This window comes from Asterias amurensis, chromosome 19 (genome assembly GCF_032118995.1).
Source record: "Asterias amurensis chromosome 19, ASM3211899v1".
Taxonomy (NCBI): Eukaryota; Metazoa; Echinodermata; class Asteroidea; order Forcipulatida; family Asteriidae; genus Asterias; species Asterias amurensis.
Window position 1 is genome coordinate 10,715,921 of NC_092666.1, and position 23,974 is coordinate 10,739,894.

The following is a 23,974-nucleotide window of genomic DNA, read 5'->3' on the forward strand; positions in this document are numbered from 1 at the left end:
AAACAGGGCCATGTGCTTTTGACCAACCAACTACGTGTATGTCTACGTTGCTTGCTGTATCATGTAGAACATTTCAACTTGAAACACCTCCAAGTTTTGAACGAATTTGTTCTTTTTGACAAAATCCTTCCCATCCCAATTAAAATGCAGATTGGATCTTAAAATTAACAGATATTTTCGTAAAAAGTATGTACTGGCAGATTAATGCCTTACCTGTTTCGAAAATGAGATTGACCATCCTTAGGAGTTGGTCTGATTGCTGCCTCTGTTACCATTGCTGGCACAAGGAGCAGACTATATGTTAATGTAAGCGTGTAGATTATTCAATTAGTAAGGGGGGATAAGTTCTAAGTGCAACACATGTATAGCGTGTGCAAAATGGTACTTGAAATTTAAAATAAAGTGGTTGAAACTGCCATTTGATGTTTAATGAGAATTTGTTCTAGTCTTTTCTTTTGTCCTATTTCCACTGTATGGTTTAATGAACTACAATGTCCCTGTTGCTATCGATCTCAAAATCAAATGGAAGCATGAAGAGGCACAAGGTTTTCTATCCAGGATTTGGTAAACTGTTGTCCAAATTTGCTGACAATTTTAAAACCAGGTGTCCAACAACTTTTACAATACGATTTAATTATTTACATGTAAATGAAAACTTCAAAATAGGTTGTCCAACATACAAACAGACACCCCTTTGGCTAACACTAAGCTGTAGAGCACATTGATTTGGGTAAATTTGTCTGTGTACATGTACATGTGCACCAAAACCAAACAATGCACTGAGCAGAAATTAGCAGGATACCAGTCACAGATTACACATGTGACATGGTAGTTTGGCTGGTAACCTTATCCTGGTAAGCACAATTTTGTGAGGCTAAAGTCCCGGTCACATAGGCCTCGCTAACGAGTATGGAAACGAGAAAGTTAACAATGCACACCCTTGATTGGTTGAATTCAACCGATAGAATACGTTCCTCTTTGCGTCGTGATCGGTATTAAATAGGATTTTAAACTTTGCATGGTGGAAATATGATATGGAAAGGTTTGCGGTAACACCATGTAATGACTATCTCTAATGAGTTGCAGGGGTGGTTCTTTCAGAACCGTTGGTTTCAACTCGACGATCAGAGCATACTGCTCGAAACGTTGAGTTGAAACCAACGGTTCTTTTCAGAACGAACCCCAACTCAGAAGCTTTCTCCAGAGGACGATCACAGCATACTGATCGAAGCGTCGAGTTGAAACCAACGGTTCTTTTCAGAACCACCCCCAACTCTGGTGTTACTGCCAACCTTTCCATATCGTGATTGCTAATGTTTTCCTTATCGCTGCAATGTGACTTGGACTTTAGCTTCATTTCATGCATTAAGCACCTCTATAAAATTGGGCCCTTACAACAGGGATGTATTTACAGTTTTTAAGAATTCTTGATGATGTCATCTGCTCTGGTTTGACTGTTTCGTTACACCCTCTGACGAGCTCTCCGAGGTTACGTTGACGTTGTTAAACTTCCCGTCCTTAAAGTCTGCCTTGACTTGTGGAGCGACGCAAGCGTCGAAGATATCCCTTGCTGTGATTGGTGGTTCCGTGGTGTCGGGGCATTTGTGAGAAACGTACGCCTTCAACTTCAAAGGGAATGAAAAAAAAAAACATAAATTGGGTGGCTACGACTGTCTTTCATTACAAATAGAAACAAATGACATTTGCAACAAATCTTTTAATGGAGAGTTAAAGGCAGGCCTGATAAAAAAGGGTGCCCTTGAAGGCCGAGTCACACTGCAGCGATAACGAAAACATTAACGATCACGACGGAAAGAGAACGCATTCTATTGGTTGAATTGCTCCACGCAGAATACGCTCACGCTCATTCAACCAATGGAATGCATTCTCTTTGCATCGTTATCAGAATTGCTGCAGTTGGACCGGGCCTTTACCAAGGAGAAAATGCCTTGGTGTTTTTACCCTTTGGAAAATGAAGCATGCAGGCCTGCAAAGGCATTGGATTGGTATGGATAAAAAAATCATTGCTTAATTTTTGTCTGAATGCTTTCTGATTATGAAGTTAAAGACACTGGACACTGTTGGTAATTGTCAAAGACTCGTCGTCTTCACAGTTGGTGTATCTCAAAAAATACATTTACAAAACAAACCAGTGAAAATTTTAATTCAATCGGTCGCCGAAGTTGCGAGATATTGATGAAAGAAAAAAACACCCTTGTCACACCATGGTCACACAAAGTTGTGTGCTTTCAGATGCTTGATTATAATTGAATACTCGGGAAAACTTTTTCTGAAAACCTAAAAAATATGAACAGTGAACACTCACCAAGGACGATGTGTTAACAGGATTAAAATTGTGCATGGTTTCTCAATATTTTCTGCTGACTCACAAAATAGATTACGCCCAAAGTTTCACAGGTTTGTTATTTCATGTATGGTTGATAACACAAAACATGAGCACTGTCTGCAACTACTTTCTAAGCTCTGCAAATTTTGCGAAAGTAGAGGAAATTTCTTGTGTCACAAAGTCTGCAAAACACAAATGTTTGCTTCCCATTCACTCTTGAGTGAAGTATAAACCTGGCTTTAGACTATGACCGGGGTCAGGGTACAACTTGTTTTAGTATGGGCTTTACCTACATAACATACATGTAATGGTAAACAACAACAACAACAACAACTTACTGTGAATCCTTCAAGGTTGGGAACAACAATCTCTGGAATCATCTCTTGGACGTTTTTGAACCTCACTTCAAAAGAAAACACAAAATGAATGCTATTAATTTAAATTAGTTATAAATGTACAATGTTTCTTTTTCATAAATCTATTTGTGACAAGATCGTACAAGTATGATCTACTTTATGTATTCCACAAGCACCGTTATCTTTTGTATGTACCGGTACTCAAAAACTGTCAGGTTTATTTTACAGTAACATTTTTGTAACTCGGTTCAACAGCTTGGAATGTTCACGTTGGAAACTGTTTATTAGAACTAAACACAGGGGGTTCAACATGTTCAAGAACAATAACACTGAATAGTTTTGATCATCCTTTTAATGTTAGGCAGAGCTTTCTTTCAAATCATCGCAAAATATCTACATATTGACGCTTGCTTGAATTTCAAGAAAGGATCATCAGGTGGTCCTAAAACGCACTTTAAATCACTGTACGGTGCAAAACAAGGTGTCTCTCAAGAAGTGGGGATACCTAGAATCTGAAGACGAGACCTCCATATATGTGGGACAGAGCCACAAACTATGGATCACCTCCTGAGACCTTAGCATGCAGACCTTAGGATTAATCCAAAGTTAAGAAGAGTTACATGTACTCGTCCTAACTCGAGATAAGACGAGTCCTAACTCTTTGTGAAATCGACGGCATGTCCATTGTTTACACAGTTCTGAGCATGCGCACATTACTAAGAACAGTGGATTTACCGTTACAGTTGTTAGTCTGCTGCCACCTTGCATCCCAAAACTCCCTCGTTGGACCAACAACAGAAAGCAGCTTGGCATTTATTACCAGCAAATAATAAGAGTGACAAATATAAACTTACATCCCACTTTGATTCCTGTCCTCTGCAATCCACGACCTGTGAATTTGACGAACAATAAAAAGTCAATAAGCAGAGGTTTAAAGCAGATGACACTGAAAATTAAATGATTCCATCCGTCCAATCCTAGATTTTTTTACAATAACAAATCAAACTACAGCCACTACCCACAATAATTGTGGCACTGTTCTCCTGTATGCAGCTGTAGGATCGCTGACTACAGGTTAAAATGTTTTTTTTATTTTTAGGAGTAGTATTACAGTGTACATGTGTTCCAGCATACCAGTGTGCAGTGCCCCATCATATGCCACTGAATTTGTGAATACACTCCGACTCTTCCTTTTAAGACATCCTACATGTACCTAGCCCCACTTGTGTGCAGGCGTAGAAGGGTTCAGAGCTTGGCCACACGAACGAGAGGGACACAGAAAAAAAAGCCTAGAAACTATTGAGGTTCGTACCGCTATCGTCTCGTCGAGATAAAAGAACGAGCCTCAATAGTTCTAGGAGTATAAGGCTTGACTAAATCGACAGTCTTTAAAGACACTGGACATTGGTAATTGTCATGGGGATGAACATTGTCATGGGGATGAACAGTCTTCTCACTCTTGGTGTATCTCAACATATACGTACATGTACATGAAATAACAAACCTGTAGTGTGAAGATTTGAGCTCAATCTGTCGTCGAAGTTGCACGATAATAATGAAAGAAAAAAATACCCTTGCCACTCGAAGTTGTGTGCTTTCAGATGCTTGATTTCGAGACCTCAAATTCTAAACTTGAGTTGAGGTCTCGAAATCAAACTCGTGAAAAATTACTTCTTTCTCGAAAACTACATCACTTCAGCATGTTCAGAATCAGAGGGAGCCGTTTCTCACAATGTTTTATAATATCAACCTCTCCCCATTACTCATCACACAGGAAGGTTTTAATTAACTATGCTAATATAATTATTTGAGTAATTACCAATCAATAGTGTCCACTGCCTTTAAAAACCTTTTTAAATAAATTACAAATGTTTCAATTGAAAATACAGTTGAGATTAACCATGTTAACTTTAATTTAAGGCTGAGACTGACACTGACTGACTAAAAAGTCTTGATTTATTGCTTACAATAATGTTTCGTCGAATCTTATCTTAATCGTGGACAGAATTGAAAAAGTGTACTGAACTGAACAAAACTAGTAACAAATTTTGTTGGAAATATTTACAGAGCTAGCACTTTTATTTTGGCAACGCCTGAAATTAATAAATAGGCCTAAGGGGCTAAGTAATAAAATTAAAAATCATGATGAAACAGAACACGTTATTTGTATTAAAACTTACTTGGATGAAAGTTCTTGTTTCCTCGTTTGCTAGTCATCTCTTTGTGTCTGTTCGCTCCTCGATACAAACCCTTTATTAAATCTTTAATAACCGGCATTTTTCCTGATTAAACTGGACAACAAATTGAACCAAATTAAAGATGTTTCCAACATGTGAATATTTAAGTGAGTGCGCCCTCACGTGGTGACCTTTTTAACTTTATATCTGAAGGGTCACCAAATTTGCATGTGCAGTTGGGATATCAATATTCATATATCTACGGTGACGACATGCAAATGAGAATAAACAGTGAAGAAGTGACTGATGGGATATTCTCCATTTTGTGCCAATCTTCATGCAAAGTTAATAAAGTTAATAGTTTTAGGAGAATTCAGTGAAATTTCCGTGTGCACTGCGCAAACAATGTCTCACTCGATAGTTTGAGAATGCGGTGGTGTAATTCTTTTTCGGAATCGAAATAAATAAGGTAAGAAAACTGACTTTTTACATGGTTTACTTTCGCGAAGTTACTTTTCTTTTGTAATTTCGCCATTGAATCGCCATTCACACATACTGTACACACAACACGGGTGCAACACAACGTTCTGCCCAGATTTCGGACACGCAGTACAAATAGCAAACCTGTGAAAATATTTGTTCAGTTAGACATCCAATTCCAAGAGCAAGGGAATTGAAAGTATCCTGCCAGTAGTGCCACCACGTTTTTACTAATTTTTATTTTTTAATTAGGACTAGGCCTATTTTAAAATTTAGTATTTACCAACCAAAACAAAACTTAAAAATTCAAAAGTACAGAACATTAATAAAATAAAAAGAAATAGCCTAATTCGGTCGCACTAAATACCGACAACTCACGACCCCTCACGACCCCTCACGACAACAATTTTTAAATGCACTTTAACACTAACGGAACATTTGAACATATTATTCAACCGTTAAATATGTGCACAAGAGTCAAATGCATCTATAATATAAATAAATCACTTTCAAACTGTTGAAAAAATTGTTTTTTAACTGTAAAAAAGGTGTTTTTTATCCCGAATTTAGTATTGACGGAAATATTCGCCATGTTGTCTTTCGAGGTTCTTGGACGATTCTAAACCGCAGGGGGCAAGGTAATTTCTGAGGGCTGAGTTATATTTTTTCGTTTTGGTTTTAGCTGCTGATTTTTTCTTTCTTGTTAGTAACTAAGCCGCCACTCTTGAACTCGAAGTTAAAAGGGGGAACTTAATTATAATATTATTTTAAACTTCATGAGATACATACAAAAAATGGTAAATAATCACCTTGCATATTGTATCACCCCTGCGGTATAATAGAATCGTCCAAGTCAAAATACAACATGGCGGACATAACCGTTCCTTACTAAATTCGGGTAAAAAAAACACTTTTTTTTACAATTAAAAATACAATTTTTTCAACAGTTTGAAAAAGATTTGGGTGCGTATGACTCTTGTGCATTGTAACGGTTGACTTATGTTCAAATGTTCTGTTAAAGTGCATTTAAAAATTGTTGTTGTGAGTTGTCGTGAGGGGTCGTGAGTTGTCGGTATTTAGTGCGACCCGCCTAATAGGTCTAATATCAATAATTGTCAATATCATTTGAATCGTTGTGTAAATAATTTTTAGTAATTGCACATTTTACTAATAATTAGGCCATAAGGCTAATATTAAAAAGTCACACAGGCCCTGCTTATGAGAATGAAAACGATAACAATACAAATGCATGCCCTCGTCGAATGGTTGAAATGAGCATAGGCGTGTTCTGCGTGGAGCTTTTCAACCAATCAAGGCAAGCATTTTTATTGTTATCGGGAGGAGGGTTTTGTTTCGCAACTAGGTTTGTACTACTAGGTACATAGTACGTACTTCGTGGGTTTCCTCCAGAAACTTCCGCGGGGGAACTTTACAAGGAGGTACTTTAAATGCCTTAAAACTATTGAGAAAGTTACGTTTTGTACGTAAAACTCAAGTAACAATTTCTCTGCGTTAAATAATTGAATAAATTAACAACCAAATTATTGTTCATTTAAATTTATTAGACTAACAAAAAATAAGAAGGAGAAAAATACAGAATTTTGTAATTGTCTACTTATTTAGCCCTGTATCCTGTAAGTGTAATTAGGGCTAATATGATTGGCTCTTTTGTGACTGAATCATATTGATTAAAATATAATTTTTTTTTTTTTTTTTTTATTCCCCCTGCAGGGGTCGAAATTAAGTGTATTTCCATGGTAGTCAGCAGGGCTAGTGACCAATAATTTTTAGTAGCCCTGATTAGATTTTGGTAGCCCGAAAGACACATTATGTCTCACGTCACGGCTCAAACTTTACAACACACCAATAACATAGTTCTTTATTGTTTGTGATGATGATTTTTGCATTATTATTCAACTAGCCCGTCGGGCTATCAAACTGGGAAAATCAGTAGCCCGGATGCAAATCTGGTAGTCCCGGGCTAGCGGGCTAGTGGCAATTTCGACCCCTGCCCTGACATAGCTCTTTAGTTAGGTAAAAAATTGTTACCGTTTATGGACAAGATCAATGCCCACTCCCTTTACAAAGGAGCATAATAAGGTTCATTCAATGTCATATAATAAAATATAGCAATAGTAAAAAGCTTCCCTGAAAATATTACTTGCTGAAGTGATAGTTTTTTGAGAAATTAGTAAAATAATTCCACAAAAAATAAGTCTTGTCTCACTGAAACAAAAATCATTTTAAGAGCATTACGCGACTCTCCTGACAGTATTGATAGTGATTTTCCCTTATCGTCTCAAAGACTTGACAACTATTGAAGCTGACATTTCTACTGGTAAATTATTTTACATAGATCTCTGTATTCAAGGCCTACATCTTTATTTTGACAGTGAGTCGGTTTTCATGACATGGCCAAAAATATTTCGTCTATCAAGGTATCAAGACCAAAACACTTGTTCGTCCAAGCAAAACTTACATGTACAACCACCATGACCACCTTTAAATTAAATACAAATTGCACTTATTGCTTATAAGCTAACGATAGTGACGTCAATAGTCAATGTAATTGATGCAGGTGATCGGTGTAGGAAGCCGGCTGAAAGCTGCATCCTATTAGAAATTTAAGTCCGATCCTTATAAATCCTTCACATCACACATTGGCCAGAATGCCGATTCACCAAGGCCAGTAGTGTTCAGGCAGCAGATGGCAGGGGTGTGGGACAAAAAAAAAAAAATACTAATGGAATTAGTATATGGAATGATTCTGAAGTTTTGCAGCCTGGCTTTATTTTAAAGACCACTTACATTTTAATCTGTTTGAGCACACTTTGCTTTAGCAATTAAGACTGATTCCCACTACTGAAAATTCTTTGTAAGATGTGTGATAGGTATTACCGTAGTGAGTTATAATGTGAAATCAAACTCAGGGAACGATTTTGTCCTGTATCGCATCGCAATTTGCGATGCAATTTGGATGATTTTCTATGCAGTTTTAAAAAGTGCATCACAAATTTTGCGATCCAGTTTGCGATGCAAGTATACCAAGTAGGGCAAAATCGACCAATGAAAAAATTTGTTACACGCTACATTGTAATAACATAGGAAACTTAACTTCAATCTGGGTAATATTTGTTATGCTTCAAATTTATTTTGTGCTTTTATTTGACATTAATCACACACTGAGACTTTCATAAAATTAATATTAACAACAATGTTACTTAGGCAAACATCAGCAAAGTGTGTTTAGCATTGTGCCTTCTTACCGACCCTGCATATTATATGTACTTACTCACATTTATACACATTGTCACCATGACTATATCACCCACACTTACACATTACCACCCAGTTTGAGAATTGATACTGATATTGATCGTTTCTCTGAAGAGCTTGAATAATTAATGGCGTCTTCTGTAAAGTCCAACTGGCTATGAATTCAGACAATCTTTTAATGCATGACATGTCAATAATGACAAGGTTGATGTTTTTTTTAGGACCATAAGATGGGTGGTGTCAGTCTTTAGAAGTTATTGGAAATGGATGTTAAATTTGGATTGTGTGTTATTTAATCTCACCCGCTAAATACAATTGTTTCTGCCCCCTTGTGTTTTAAAAAAGAAAGCAATATTGCTTTGGCCATGCTCAGGCAATCAATTCACTGAACATTTTTTTATCATGTTTATACAGGTTGTAGGCCAGAATGTTTCAATAAATGATTCTTGAGAGCTACAGTACTACATAATTCAGAATAGTATGCTGGTTAACCGACACATTGACTTGGATCGGTCGAGTTGGTCTTTGAAAAGCGTTTGTAATCGTTTGTTATAATAATAAGCGGTAGAAAGATGTTGTTAAAGTAGAATACAATGACCCACACTAACATGCCTCGAAATTGCTTGTTTTTTCCTTTTCCCTCGCCGACTTAACACGGTCGGCCATTTATGGGTCAAATTTAAATGGCCTACATACCGTGTTAGTTCGCACAGTAAAAGGAAAACCACGCAATTTCAAGGCAAATCTGTGTGGATCATTAGTATTCTACAGCTTTTCAACCATACACTTGCATTTTTATAACGGTTACAAACGCTTTTTATAGACCAACTCGTCCGATCCGAGGCATCGTGTTCCTTTTCAAACTAAAATTGCTTTTGGTGAAGAATAGTTTTGCAAAATGACTCTGAATAAGTAGTAGATCTGGGCGCAGTTTTGTAGAGCTGCTTGTGTTTCCATTTCATGGCGCTGCTAACCGTAAAGGACACGAAAATGCATGCCAACCTCTCGGTGCTTACAGTATGAAAATGAATGATGTAACAATGCATCCCATGGTCATAGTGAATGTACCTTGCTGGCTGCCTAAATGTCTTGCTAACCTGTGAAATACGCTTACACTTTAAAAGCAAATTTTTTTGAACACACATCTATTTGATTTGCATTACTTGTATAAAAATTACAATGTTTTTTTTCTTCTAATTTTTATGCAGCTGCAGATAAACATCTCAGAATCCACTCAACGTCTTCCTTGGTAGAATTAAACCCTCCGTCCACAACATGGTTGCACTGGGATGGGAACCGTCAACCCTTCAGAAACCCACCCCAAATCCGGTCGCATCATCTCCCACAACCTCCATCTGCTTAATGACAGCTACGGCGATGACCAAGAAACAGGAAGTGTCCCCTCCTCCAAGCAGGACAGCTCACCCCTTCGAAATAATGGAATGCTCAAGACGAACCAACCAGCAATGGAGGTGAACAACAACATGGGACAATATGGTGAGGAGACACCAGGGGGTGCCCAGCCCAATACAGATACTGGGTACCCTGACCAGTTTAGAGACTCTTTAGAAGATGATGACAACCGTCCGGCGAGCAACTCATCTGCCGGCAGTCGCGGCATGGACGACTCGCCCGTTGAGAACTCAAAGAGGTCCATAAAAGCCGAGAAGCAGTATCAGGAAGATTTGAGGGAGAGGGTGAAGCAATCATTCGCAGACCTCGGTCTGGAACCAGAGGGGATTCTTAAAGATGGTCTCGAAGAGGAAAGTAAACGGCCGAGGAAGAAGCGGAAACCAAAAAACTCAGAGGGGCGATCTGCTCCCGGATCGAGCGGGACGGAGCATGGGAGTCAATCAGATCAGGACGACGATACTGAGCCTGATTATGATGCAAATAAGCCTGATGAATATGCAAATGAAGCTGGTAATCCCAATGATCGGGAGCAGGGATTAGAAGACGAGACTACACCAAGGGGATACCCAGAGGACAGTGAGTTAAGACACGATGAGGATAGATTAGCGGATAGCAACCCAAATGGGGGTTATCCCGATCAAGGGGATTATGAAGATGACAATACGCCCAGAGCGTACCCCGATCAGGAGGCTGATGAAAGCGGTCCGCAAGAGGATTACCCAGGATATGGAAATGAAGACAATTACAATGCTGCTAATGAAGCACCAGCAAGGTACCCAGAAGAAAATGAGGGTTATGAGAACAATGACGCACCCCCTAGCCACTCTGAAAATTACCCAAACGAGGGCCGTTATGATAACAATCCAGAGAACGATGGTCCGTACAGCTCATACCCAGATCAGGATAGTAATGGGTATGGAGCTCAACCTGATGAAGAGAGGAACCCAGATGAGGGTAGTTACCCAAATGAGGGTAGTTATCCAGACCCCAAACAGGAAAGGTACCCTGAACAAGACAGTTACCCAGAACAGGGTAGTTATCCAGAAGAAGATAGTAACCCCATACAGGAAAGGTACCCAGAACAGGATAGCTACCCCGAACAGGGTGGTTACCCAGACAGAGATAGTTACCCCGAAAAGGATGGGTACCCTGAACAAGATAGTTACCCCGAACAGGGTAGTTACCCAGAAGAGTCTGGGTATGAACCCAATGAGAAGGATCCTGAAGATGATCCCGCTCCAAGTTACCCCAGTAGGTATGATAATCAGGAATCTGATGAGGACCAGTATGATGATAGGAATCCGCCCCAAGACAGAGCTCATGAGGACCAGAGCTCTGGTGATGAACCAAGAACTGGGCGTTATGACCAAACACCCAAGGATACTGGGCAATATGACCAACAAACACCCAAGGATAGTAGGCGTTATGACGAAATACCCAGGGATTCTCTTGACGCTGACTATACAGGTGCTCAAAATGATGATGCGCCCACGGATTCTTTGGAGTATGACTACGAACCGAAGGACGAACCCTACATCCCTCAGGAGTTTCACAACAATACAGAACCAGAACCACAAGACTCCTTAGACTTTGGCTATTCAAAGCCGGCCCCTGAGCCGTCCCAACCCAAGGATCAAGCATCCTATGATTCATTAGATGAAGAGGAACCACCTATCGTGCCAAATCAAACTGCTCCCAGGGAAGCTATTGAACCTGTCAATAAACTCCAGAGAGATTCTCCAAATTTTCCGCGACCAGCTGTTCCAAGTACCCAGTCGAATAATGTCCAACATGTCCAAAGAGGAGGCTCTGACAGTAATAATTCATCTGCTAAATCTAACCGGGATCCCAATGGATCATCGGCAGGATCGGGCGTTAGAAGCAATAAACAATCTCCAGAACCACGGAGCTTGCCTCCGAGTGGAAACAGAAGACCCTCGTCGGGGTCAAGGGGTCAACGCCAAAATTCAAGGCAATCAAAACCCCAGGGTTACTCAAACAGGGAGACAAGGAAGAGCTCAGCAAACAAAACGGGATCAGCTGAGGCTGACAGATCCAGGCCAAATTCTCGTCCGCAAGCAGGATCAAGTTCTCAACTGGGTAGTCAGGTCTCTCTGTCGTCAAACCGAAGTAGACTTCAAGGCAACAGGGCAAAGGCTTCACCAATTCCTGCCCATGAGCTATCTGCAAAGGAGCTTCTGAAGAGGACGAGATCAAAAGGACCAGATGGCTTGGCGGACAGACCCAAATTTGAGCATTCAGACTCTCAGCTTATCAAGAAGAATGGCAAAGATGTTCGCGTATCCTATATATCAGATGATAGCGGAGACGAAGGTGAGCATTTCCTTGATGAGAAGGGAAGTCCTGTCGACCAATTCGGCAAACCTCTCTACAAGGATCTCCACGGTGGTAAGAAGAAACCAGAAGAGCCAAAGTTTGAGTTCAGGATCAAACCAACACCACCTAAACAAAAGAGTCCTCTTGAGTTACAGTCTGTTAATGCCAGAAGAACGTCCGCTGATGCTGGAAGCCCTAAGAGAATACCAATTGGAGGTAAAATAACAATAGCGAAACCTTTCCCAGTTGATGAGCCTACAATTGAAAAAACAGAAGAGGCTCAGACAGGGGTGTTTGATGGTGCACTTCCTCCAAGGCAAGACTCGCCAGAAATCATCCCACAGAAAACTGAGGTACAACCTGAAGGGATAAATGAGTCTACCCTGCCTCCTCAGTTACGTGAAGCATCAACACAGAAACAAGTTCAAGAGACACCAGCAAACAGTGCGTCCAATTCAAGAACACCTTTCGGAGATGTAACACTTCGTAGCGTTGGCACAGGTATGTCTGCAAGACCTTATGGGCGTGGAGGTAGCAGAGTAGAATCTGGAACCACCAAAGATGACAGTTATAAAGATCTTAGGTTTGGAAGTGAGGGAGCCGCGGCACATGGTAGAGAAAACAAAGCTTCCATTGAGGAGGCCATCAACAAAGATCTTGAAACTGGAGAGAAGAAAAGTTACCAACCTCGTACGTCGACTCGAGACACTACGAGACAAGTATCATCTGGAGTACCTTTAAGTGGTACTTACAATAAAAAGGACTTTGAAAAGAAACAGGAAATCCCACCTGCATCCAGGGGTCCCTCAGGCGCCAGTTACACAGAGAGGGGAATTCAGTATACACCACAGGAAGCCCAGCGGAGAGAACCTGAGCCTTCTGCAATTCCGCAGTATCCAGAAAATGTACCTCGGGAAGGGTACCAGATCCAGCAGCAGTATGAGAACCAGCAACAAGCGTATTATCCCAATGATCAGAGCGACTACAGTCAGCCAGGAGGCTTCCCAAATGCACCCCAACAATACCATCAAGAAGAGTATCAGGCACAGCCAAACTGGGAGGCTCAGCAACAGCAAGGTGCCCCCTGGAACAATGGCCATCAACCACAACAAGTGCAGCAGCCTTTTTACAATAAAGGACAACCACTACAACAAAGAGGCCACAACCCCCAGGAGGGCTATTACAATCAGCAAGGTTATGATGCCCCAATTGGGCGACCAAATATACCCCAACCGGACCAGGGACGTGAGTACTATGGACAGCAGGGTCCTTATCCTGAAAACTACCAAAGTGCTCCTCCACATGGCAGGCCAGCTGTACCTCATTCGGGGTACATAAGCCCCTCTCAAGGTGGTGGCCCACCAACAAACAGGTTTTATCCCAATCAAGGGACACAACCTCAAGCTGGTTACTACCCCAATCAAATACAGCCAGTGCACAATGAGCCTCCTCCCTCCAACAAGCAGCGTGCCCCGCCGAAGCCTAAACCAAACTTCATCGATATGAACAAGGCAAACCTAGCCCGAGGCCCACCCAGGAAAAGATACTCTGACATTCAGAAAAAGGTAACGCCGCCCATACGGGCCAACCCAAAGAAGCCCCTGCCGAACATCTCTCGGGAGAACTCTCTAGATGACCCATGGGGGGAGCAGTCCTATAACCAAGGGAGCGCCCACACTTGGTCGCAGGAGAACTGGACTCGCCAGCTTGTCCAACAGCAACAACATCTTCCTCTGAGGAGAGGTCACTCAGACACCAACCTCTACACCCAGACTCAGAACTACGGACCAGGTCCAATCCCGCAAGGTTATCAACCAGCAGGAGCTCCTCTTCCAAATAACATTCCCTACAACGACGCCGGTTACTCCCAAGACCCAAGAGTCAACCAACCAGCTTACAATCAGACCTTCCCGCCACAGATGCCTCGTTACCAGAACGGACAAGTGTACAGCTACTCAGCAGATCATGCCACCCACTACGCGCGGAATAACGGACATCCACAGATGAGTGGTCCGCCTAGAGCCAGGGTGGCCTTTGCTGATGATCCACAGAATAGTTTTGATTCTGACATCAATCCGATGGTGTTTGCAAATGAAGGAGCGGGGGTGCCGTTTCAGCATGGGGTACAGAGGACAAGTCCTTATGCAGTATTGCCGGATATACCTGGACAGCACAACAATGGTAAGAATTACTATAACATTTGTTAAAATAAGATTTGGTCATAGAATGGCGAAAACACCAAATATAAATTACCATAAACTATTACTTGGTGAAGGCACTGCAGCTGTTTTGAGAAAAGATTCCCTTCATATGTGTCATAGAAAGAATCTATGCATTATGAGTCATTTCTCAGATTTCTGAGGGTTAATCAAGTCTGTGGCTGGATTTGACCTGTGAAAATTCTGTGACAGTTTTTTTAAATTTTTCTCAGCAAAAGTAGACGCTGTATTCAACTGAACTTTTACTTAACAGTAAAAAAGCTATTGCATTTTCATCAATTTGGGAAATGTTTTTGTGTCACAAAGAAAACCAAACTTAGACGAACAAAGGCAAAGTGGCAAGAGCAGGACTTGAACCTGCAATATTCAGATTAACAAACTTATCCACTACCAACTGAGTTATATAATCTTACTCTTTACATACATATTTAAATCAGTTGGTAGAGTGCAGGTCTGTTAGTCTAAAGGGCATAGGCTCAATTTTAGGTCTAATAATTCTTTCTTTCTTCAACAAAACAAGAGAATAATAATGTTTGTTATTTTTCTTTCTTTTTTGTATCAGATGGTACCTCGGAATTACGTAAGAGTGATCCGGATGGATATGCGGCCCGTCTACTGAAGCAGAAGCAGCCTCCGCAGTACAAACAGTACACCATCAAAGATTATCGCAACCTCAAGAGTGATATCAAACTAGGGGGTCTGGGACCAGACCCAGAGCTAGTGTCAGAAAAGGTAAAGAATGTTTCAATAATAATAATAACCAGATTTGTATAGCGCCATTCCATCTAGATCATGGCGCTTAGCAACAACAGGCAATGAAAAACAACTTACAATTAAAGAGTAACGGGAACTGGTAGATTTTTGAATGACGAAACAGTGTTCTGATGCGAGAGGGTTTACTGTGCCACAGTTTCGGGCCGGCAGTTGTGAAGGCTTTGTCCGTGTTTGTGTTTTAGACCTGTGTTCCATTCAACTACTTGTATTCAAGTGTCATGTTTTTGTAGTCCTTTAATGATGATGTCCTACAGATGATCAAGTACTAAACTACAAGGAAGACTAGCTGGGCAATTGTTTACATAATTTGGGGTTTGTGTGCTATTTGTAGGACACAAATCACAATATCCAGAGATTTGCATTGAACTCACACAGTTTGAAGGTAATGATGATAGAAAGCTTCCCTTAAAGTATTACTTGCTATGGTGCTGTAGTTTTTGAGATGAAAAAGTTGAGATGAGTAAAACAATGTAACAAAAATTAATTTTGAATGGACAAGGTATTTACCAGAAATGGTACACAAAAAACCAATACTGGAAAATACTTTAAAAGTACCGTTTCTACGCGACTCTTCTAAAAATATCGCTTTGTGATTTTCACTTTTATTTTTCTCAAAAACTTAACGCATAATAAATTTGAGTCATCTGGGTTCTTTTACGTGCGTTGCACACCACACAGGACCAATAGCTTTACGTTCCATCCGAAGGACGAAGCATCAGGTTTGAGTGTCTTGCTTAAAGACAGTGGACGCTATTAGTAAATGTCAAAGACCAGTCTTCTCACTTGGTGTATCTCGTCATATACATAAAATAACAAACCTGTGAAAATTTGAGCATAATCGGTCATCCAAATTGCGAGATAATAATGAAAGAAAAAAACACCCTTGTCACACAAAGTTGTGTGCGTTTAGATGGTTGATTTCGAGACCTCAAGTTCTACATGTAAATGTGAGGTCTCGAAATCAAATTCATGGATAATTACTTCTTTCTTGAAAACTATGGCACTTCAGAGGGAGCCGTTTCTCACAATGTTTTATACCATCAACCTCTCCCCATAACTCGTCACCAAGAAAGGTTTTATGCTAATAATTATTTTGAGTAATTACCAATAGTGTCCACTGCCTCTAAGGACACAGGTGTCATGACTGGAATTCGAACCCTTTATTCATGTTCCATGTTTTATGTTATTTACTCGACAGCAAGATAAAGTGAACCGTCAGCGGGACTACGCCAAGACCGTGATGCAACAAAACAAGAAACAGCTTCAGCAGACGAAGAGATTATGGCCGAATGCTCCTACCGTCCCACGAGAAGAATCGCCTTCGAAACGAGAAGTTGTAAGTATCCCAAAGACCAAAGGTCATCATGTCTCCTCTCATTTTCTGCAACATCCTATTATTACTGTCTAAAGCCCGGTTCATACGTCCTGCGACGAATGCTATCGCGATATTTTGACGTCACATGGCTGTCTTTGCAGCGTACGTTTTGAAGGAGTTTCAGTACAAGGCAACTGACATGACTGATGCAAATTTTTTGTAGCAAGTTTGTGACCTCAACCATTTCAATCGCATTTGCAGGAAGGTTGAATTGGGCTTAAGATTGATACTTCAAAACTATCCAGTTAGCGTGTTGTGGGAGAGCAGTCCAGTGCGTCAGACTCAAGTTATGGTGGCTGAATCGTCAGCGTGTGGGTTTGATTCCCGGTCGAGCCATTTGTGTCCAACACACATAGCCATTATCTTCCCTTAAACAGATCTATAACATTGGTTTTTAAACTCTAGTTTCATCCTGGGTATAAGCTTATTTTTCAACTTGGACTCTTTTCCCTTCTCTTGGATTTCTTTCAACGCCTTGGCCCCAGACAGGCCCTGGCTTACTCACAACTGGTACCAAGACCTACAGTCAGACAAGATTTACTTTATGATGACGGTGACTGGCCTAAAGACTCGAGGACATTGGTCAGTTGCAAGAGATTTAAGCTCAGTTTCTTTGATTGTTTCTTGCACCTGCACTCTATTAACCTGATGCTGTGTCACCTATGATTAATGACTAATAATTGGCTGTTCAAGTTTGTGGCGTGTTATAACCGTTTGGTTTACTGGACCAAAGCTCTGGTGTTGTCAGCAGCAGAGTATGGGTTCGAATCCCAGCCATGACACTTGTGCCCTTGAGCAAGGCACTTGCAGCCATAACTGCTTCGTAAACCTTGGGAAGGTAGTGCATCATAACAGGTTCTGAAGTTGTGAGGGAGCTGCTCTACCAGCCAGGCTCCTAGGGGATAATAACCATTCCTACATGTACATCCTTCCAGGGTAACTGGGAACTTTGTTTCAGCCCCAGAAGTAGGTAGCAACATGCCCCTGGGGATAGTTGGTTCACATCGATAGCCAAAATTAGTTTGGGGGAAAGCTCTCCCCTTGAAGTGGCCTTCCGGCCTTCAGAGTGTTTCATCTCTCACAAAAAAAATATATAACAAATTAAATTATATTAAGGGTTAGCTGACCTAATCACATCCAACACTGTCCCAAACTCTTTGCACTTGTCTGTTCAAATTAGGAACTGTATAGACGATGTGACCTATGTTTACATTCAAACCGCCCTTTGTTGACATAACACTATATACGTCATGTTTCGCCGGGCACTGAGTTGCGTAGTCATAGTAAGATTGCGTACACTCTCTAGCTGGCTGCCAAAACACAAAGGTTTTGCACGGCGGTATGCGCGCGTATCATGTTATGGTTTTCGTGTGACGTCAGAGGTCACATCGTCTATACTAATTGCAATGAATGACAAAAGATCAACGATCTTTGAAAAAGAAAAATTATCTACATGTTACACTCACTAAATAGTAAAGGTAGGCCTACAGGAATAGTTCAGCTGACAAAATAGTAATAGACAATGTTCATGTTTTGTGTGATTAACCTTAAAAGTCAAACAAATAATATATTGTAAAACAGCATTAAAACCTCACCATGCAATGTCTCAAATCCCGAACATCATTATTTATGAAAACAATTAATAACAATCTCCTTTTGTTTATTGTTTTTGTTGACTACAGGCAAAGGAGTACTCTAAGAACATCCCCAAACCCCGCTTGCCAACCCCGCCGGAGGTCCTCCACGAGCGTATGTACGGGGCATCGTCAAGGCAACATGAACAGCAGCAATACGAAGAGGCTGTCCACTCAGAGCGATCGATTTCTGAGATGCGCAATCTTGCCGAGCTGAGAGCGAGACACGAGAAGGAGAAACAGGAAGTTGAGAAACTGAGGAGAGATCCTTCCAAGACGTGAAGGGGCGTTGCCTGTTTCAATGAGGGGTGTCGACTGTTTCCATAAGTAACACTCTTTTCACAATGCTGTATTCCCCTTGGTTACCCCCAGGAACAATTGTCAGCCTTTTCACACTATAGGGTGACATGGTTGGCTTGTGCGTAAAGCGATCCTCTCAACAAGTTGACCCGGTCGGGGCCATATGTGAGTTGTGCGTTGGTTCTCTGCTGTGCCACAAGGGTTTTCAAGACCATCCGGTTTTCCTGCCTCAGGAAAAGTCAAACACTTTCGATTTTGGCTTTGCTCCGTGGTCATAATGGGTTGAAGTGGCTGGCAGCCAAAGGCGCCCTTGCATGCCTGCTTCTCGAACACGTTGCAGCCGCATCCTTCGCAATTCAGCTCTTACATGTAGCTGTGAGTAAGGATGATTAGCCCCCCAAAATTATAATAATTCTTAAATATTATTATAATATTCGCTTTTCCCATGGTCTACACCTCAGTCTTCCCCGTAATAATGGGCATACCCCAAGACGTGAAGGGCATTAACTGTTTTTCCGTCAGTAAAGCCCTTTTTACATTACTCTATTCCAAAGGGCCGTCCCTAGGCAAACAAGAGAAGGAAAAAGAGTTGAAAAATCAGCATAGATGAAAACTTGAGTTTGAATCCTAAAGCAATATTAAAAGGCGGACCTTTCTGCTTAGCAAAGATATTGTTAAGCAGTATTTTCTGCGAAAGAGCTTTATGAAAATTGGCCCAGATGTTCCCTCGGTCTTCCGCGGCAAACGGGCATACCCTGGGGAACAGCCAAACCTACTCCAGAGTAGGGGTAATCGGTAAAAACCTTGGGTATTTTTTAAACCTTCAACCAGTACCCTGAGGAATAAGGACCTAGGTGGAGATAGTGTGAAAGTGTGCCGGGGTAACAGTGGGGTTAACATAAGTCCTGGCACCCTTTTCAAACTTTAACTCTTATCCGCAGGGCTGTCATCCATGGATAAGAGTTGCAGACTTGGCGTGTGATAAGGGCTTAAGTTATTTCTTGGCGATTCCTTGCCAGAAATGGTTAAAACAGTGGTTCGATTCTGAATGTTGTGGTCTGAATTTGGGAAAGAAGAAAATTCTTCCGAAAAGCTTGGAGATGTTGGTCTTGAAAAGCTACCACATGACAAAAAACCACCAGTCAACATTGTTGTTATTGCTTGGTAACATTTTTAAACAGTTAATTTTTTTTTCTTTTCGTTTATGCATTTTATACCCATATTGAGGAGTAAACCAATCAATTTTTGTAATTGATCTGGCAAAATCCATATGAAATAGCCGTACAAAATATTCTTGTCGTTTTTTTTTTTGCCGTTCGTGTTTGCCACCTTGCACCTGAAATGTCGTCCACACAATGCACTATCTATGTATATAGCCACTCGACTCGAGAGCGTGTGCTTGCTTGCTTGTTTTTCAAAATGGCAGGGAGAGGAAGATCTTCAACCAGTGCCCAATTTCAAAGAGCTGCTAAGCACAAAAGTTTGCTAAGCATGAAATTTCTTCCTTGATAAAAACAGGATTACCGACCAAAATGTCCAATTGTTACATATTGCTTGTTACTGGTATTCAGCTGTTGTTTGCTCATCCTGAAAACCACGTGGACATTTGGTTGGTTATCAAGGTTTTTATTAAGGCAACAATTTCATGCTAAGCAAATTTTTGTGCTTAGCAGCTCTTTGAAATTTGGCCCTGTACTTTAAAAAAGTGACTCTAACTAACTATTTGTATCAATATTTATATTACCATAATATGTATTCTTCAATTACTATAACCGTCCATTGTAAATATCAAACATTTCCCTTTGTACATTGCAATACTTTTTTAATCAGCATTTATATTCCATACTAGCATTTAATGAATCTGCAATGTATTTTAAGAGCTTTTAGAGTTGTGATTAGAAGAGATTTAACAGGTTTAAAGGCAGTGGACACTATTGGTAACTACTCAAAATAATTATTAGCATAAAACCGTACTTGGTAATGAGTAATGGGGAGAGGTTGATAGTATAAAACATTGTGAGAAACAGCTCCCTCTGAAGTGACGTAGTTTTCGAGAAAGAAGTAATTTTCCACGAAAATGATTTCGAGACCTCAAGTTTGGAATTTGAGGTCTCGAAATCAAGCATCTGAAAGCACACAACTTCATGTGACAAGTGTGTTTTTCTTTCTTTATTATCTCGCAACTCCGACGACCAAATCAAGCTAAAATTTTCACAGGTTTGTTATTTTATGCATATATGTTGAGATACACCAAGTGAGAAGATGTGTCTTTGACATTTACCAATAGTGTCCAGTGTCTTTAAGGACGAGTTACACTGCAGAGATAACGAACGTATTCTATTGGTTGAATTGCTCCACGCAGAATACGCGCACACTCATTCAACCAATCAAGGGCATGCGTTGTTAACATTCTCGTTTTCATTCTCGTTATCGAGGCCAGTGAGTGTGACCGGGCCTTTATTCCGTCCAGAATGAGGCCAGTGTGACCGGGCCTTTATTCCGTCCAGAATATCAATATCCATATCTTGCTGGTATTTGTACTTTTAACTAATATTTACTTTTGAAAGGAAAGTATTAACTGCAATTGAAAGTGCTTTGTTGATGTTTATCATACTAAATAATGAAAATTAGTGGCAGCCATATATATATAAATATATTTAATATGAATGGGGTTAAGGAAAGGGTCAGGGTTTCAGCATGGGTTGGGTTAGGGTGCTGTCTTCGGGTCTGATACTTCAAAAAGTCGATTGCCTCCATGCCCCCCTTGTCATTGCCTTGGTGCCCTTGAAATGCTCTGGCAGTAAACATTCACAATTTCCTCATTGTAGACATTCACAATTTCCTCAATTTCCTTTACGAGGAAGAAAATGCCTTGTATTGGTGCCCTTGCCCTTTCAAAAACGAAGCATACAGGCTTGGGTTTAAGTTAGAGTTGGGAGCATGGTTATGGTTAAAGGCAGTGGACACTATTGGTAATTACTCAAAATAGTTATTAGCATAGAACCTTTCTTGGTGATGAGTAATGGGGAGAGGTTGATAGTCTAAAACATTGTAATAAACGGCTCCCTCTGAAGTGCCATAGTTTTTGAGAAAGAAGTAATTTTCCACGAATTTGATTTCGAGACCTCCGATTTAGAACTTGAGGTCTCAAAATCAACCATCTAAACGCACACCACTTCGTGTGACGGGTGTTTTTTTCTTCATTATTATCTCGCAAGTTCGAGACCGATTGAGCTCAAACTTTCACAGGTTTGTTATTTTATGCGTATGTTGAGCTACACCAACTGCTAGTCTTTGACAATTACCAATAGTGTCCACTGCCTTTAAGGTTGATGGGGATGGTGTTCAAACAAGGGTAGGGGCTCGGGTTTGCTATTAAAGAGATGGGGTTAGGGTTGGTGTATCATAGAGTTGGGGTAAGGCCTGGGGATAAAAGAGTGTGGGGGAAGGGTTGGGGTCTGATAAGAGTTTTGAATTGTGGTTTTCACTGGAGTAGAAATTATAAATTAGGGGTATGGGTTTGATATTTGTGGGCTTGGGTTAATTGCTGGAATGTTAACGGGAGTTGATGATTGGGGTTATGGTTAGGATTAGAACTGTAAAGTAAGCAGCCGTAAGGTTCCCAAAGGTGTATTAAATACTAACGAATTGATTTCCTGCCATAATTGTCAAGACTGATTCCATCCATAAATGAACTACAGTAATGTATTGTAATAATTTATATTTTGTAGAAAATAACATTGTTCATTGTAATATGATATACTGATGAAAGTTGAAGAAGAGTTTCCTTTGTTATCAAATAAAGGTATGTGTGCTTTAACGAAGAAAAGATCAACAGAGTCCTGGCCTTCATACGGAACTCCGGCCTTGTTTAGATTTTATAATTAAAGGCAGTGGACACTATTGGTAATTGTCAAAATCCAGTCTTCTCACTTGGTGTATCTCAACATATGCACAAAATAACAAACCTGTGAAAAATTGAGCTCGATTGGTCGTCGGAGTTGCGAGATAACTATGAAAATTTGAACTCAACGAAGTTGTGTGCTTTCAGATGCTTGATTTCGAGACCTCAAATTCTAAACTTGAGGTCTCGAAATCAAATTCGTGGAAAATTACTCCTTTCTCGAAAACTACGTCACTTCAGAGGGAGCTGTTCTCACAATGTTTTATACTATCAACCTCTCCCCATTACTCGTTACCAAGTGAGGTCTTATGCTGATAATTATTTTGAGTAATTACCAATAGTATCCACTGCCTTTAAAGACACTGGACACATTTGGTAATTGTCGAAGACCAGTCTTCTTACTTCTTAAGTATTTCAACATGCATAAAATAAAAAAACCTGTGAAAATTTAAACTCAACTGGTCGTCGAAGTTGCGAGATAATAATCGAAGAAAAATAATGTCACACGAAGTGTGCTTTCAGATGCTTGATTTCGGGACATCTCCAAAATCTAATTCTGGGGTCTCTAAATCAATTTCAAATAACTATTTTAGTGGATAATTCTTTCTCGAAAACTGCGTTACTTCAGAGGGAGCCGTTTCTCACAATGTTTTTTACTATCAACAGCTCTCCATTGCTCGTAAACAAGTAAGGTTTCATGCTTATATTTATTTTGAGTAATTACCAATAGTGTCCATGCCTTAAAGACAGTGGACACTATTGGTAATTACTCAAAATAATTATTAGCATAAAACCTTACTTGGTAACGAGTAATGGGGAGAGGTTGGTGGTATAAAACATTGTGGGAAACGGCTCCCTCTGAAGTAACATAGTTTTCGAGAAAGAAGTAATTTTCCACGAATTTGATTTCGAGACCTCAAGTTTAGAATTTGAGGTCTCGAAATCAAGCATCTGAAAGACAAGGGTGTTTTTTCTTTCATTATTATCTCGCAACTTCGACGACCAAGAGCTCAAATTTTCACAGGTTTGTTATTTTATGCATAATGTTGAGAGGCACCAAGTGAGAAGACTGGTCTTTGACAATTACCAATAGTGTCCATGCCTTTAAAAAGATATATAAGTCTATTTTCAATTAGTTATCTGCCAAGGCCCAATGCCGTCATCAAATCAGGTCATTATTAAAAACCTATTTTTTTATAGAAACCTGTATGGAATTAAAGATGAGGGAGATACCCACGCGGCCTTGACTGTCATCACAAAGGAAACGTCCCTCAAACCATAGCAGACAACTTAAAGACACTGGACACTTGGTTATTGCTCAAAATAATTATTAGCATAAAATCTTATTTGGTATTGAGTAACGGGGAGCTGTTGATAGTTTA

At 40.3% G+C, this 23,974-nt stretch overlaps 2 protein-coding genes across 4 annotated transcripts; one reads left to right on the top strand and one right to left on the bottom strand.

The window, feature by feature from the left end:
• LOC139951269 (large ribosomal subunit protein mL41-like) lies at positions 1-5,042 on the bottom strand. The gene is made up of 4 exons (XM_071950069.1): positions 4,884-5,042; positions 3,558-3,593; positions 2,686-2,750; positions 1-1,625 (listed from the first exon to the last, which is right to left on the bottom strand). The coding sequence occupies exons 1-4, from the start codon at positions 4,978-4,980 to the stop codon at positions 1,437-1,439; spliced, it is 387 nt and encodes a 128-aa protein (XP_071806170.1). The 5' UTR covers positions 4,981-5,042; the 3' UTR covers positions 1-1,436.
• A 143-nt stretch (positions 5,043-5,185) lies between these two features.
• On the top strand, positions 5,186-22,517 carry LOC139951374 (uncharacterized). 3 transcript variants are annotated; one of them, XM_071950246.1, is made up of 6 exons: positions 5,186-5,349; positions 9,845-14,567; positions 15,168-15,337; positions 16,578-16,715; positions 17,244-17,336; positions 18,437-22,517. In XM_071950246.1, the coding sequence occupies exons 2-6, from the start codon at positions 9,926-9,928 to the stop codon at positions 18,668-18,670; spliced, it is 5,277 nt and encodes a 1,758-aa protein (XP_071806347.1). In that variant the 5' UTR covers positions 5,186-5,349; positions 9,845-9,925; the 3' UTR covers positions 18,671-22,517. The 3 variants fall into 3 exon arrangements, with proteins under 3 accessions (XP_071806347.1, XP_071806349.1, XP_071806348.1); XM_071950248.1 differs by having other exon boundaries at positions 17,240-17,336; positions 18,437-18,512; XM_071950247.1 differs by lacking the exon at positions 17,244-17,336.
• The last annotated feature ends 1,457 nt before the right edge of the window (positions 22,518-23,974 follow it).

What these genes read in the sequence shown, in the direction of transcription:
- LOC139951269 (XM_071950069.1), bottom strand. Translation starts at nt 4,980, where the DNA reads ATGCCGGTTATTAAAGATTTAATAAAGGGTTTGTATCGAGGAGCGAAC. An exon ending in AAACAAGAACTTTCATCCAA is followed by an intron (nt 3,594 to 4,883) that starts GTAAGTTTTAAT and finishes TCAAATTCACAG; the next exon opens with GTCGTGGATTGCAGAGGACA. An exon ending in CCAACCTTGAAGGATTCACA is followed by an intron (nt 1,626 to 2,685) that starts GTAAGTTGTTGT and finishes TTCCCTTTGAAG; the next exon opens with TTGAAGGCGTACGTTTCTCA.
- LOC139951374 (XM_071950246.1), top strand. Translation starts at nt 9,926, where the DNA reads ATGGGAACCGTCAACCCTTCAGAAACCCACCCCAAATCCGGTCGCATC. An exon ending in ACCTGGACAGCACAACAATG is followed by an intron (nt 14,568 to 15,167) that starts GTAAGAATTACT and finishes TTTTTGTATCAG; the next exon opens with ATGGTACCTCGGAATTACGT. An exon ending in CAGAGCTAGTGTCAGAAAAG is followed by an intron (nt 15,338 to 16,577) that starts GTAAAGAATGTT and finishes TTTACTCGACAG; the next exon opens with CAAGATAAAGTGAACCGTCA.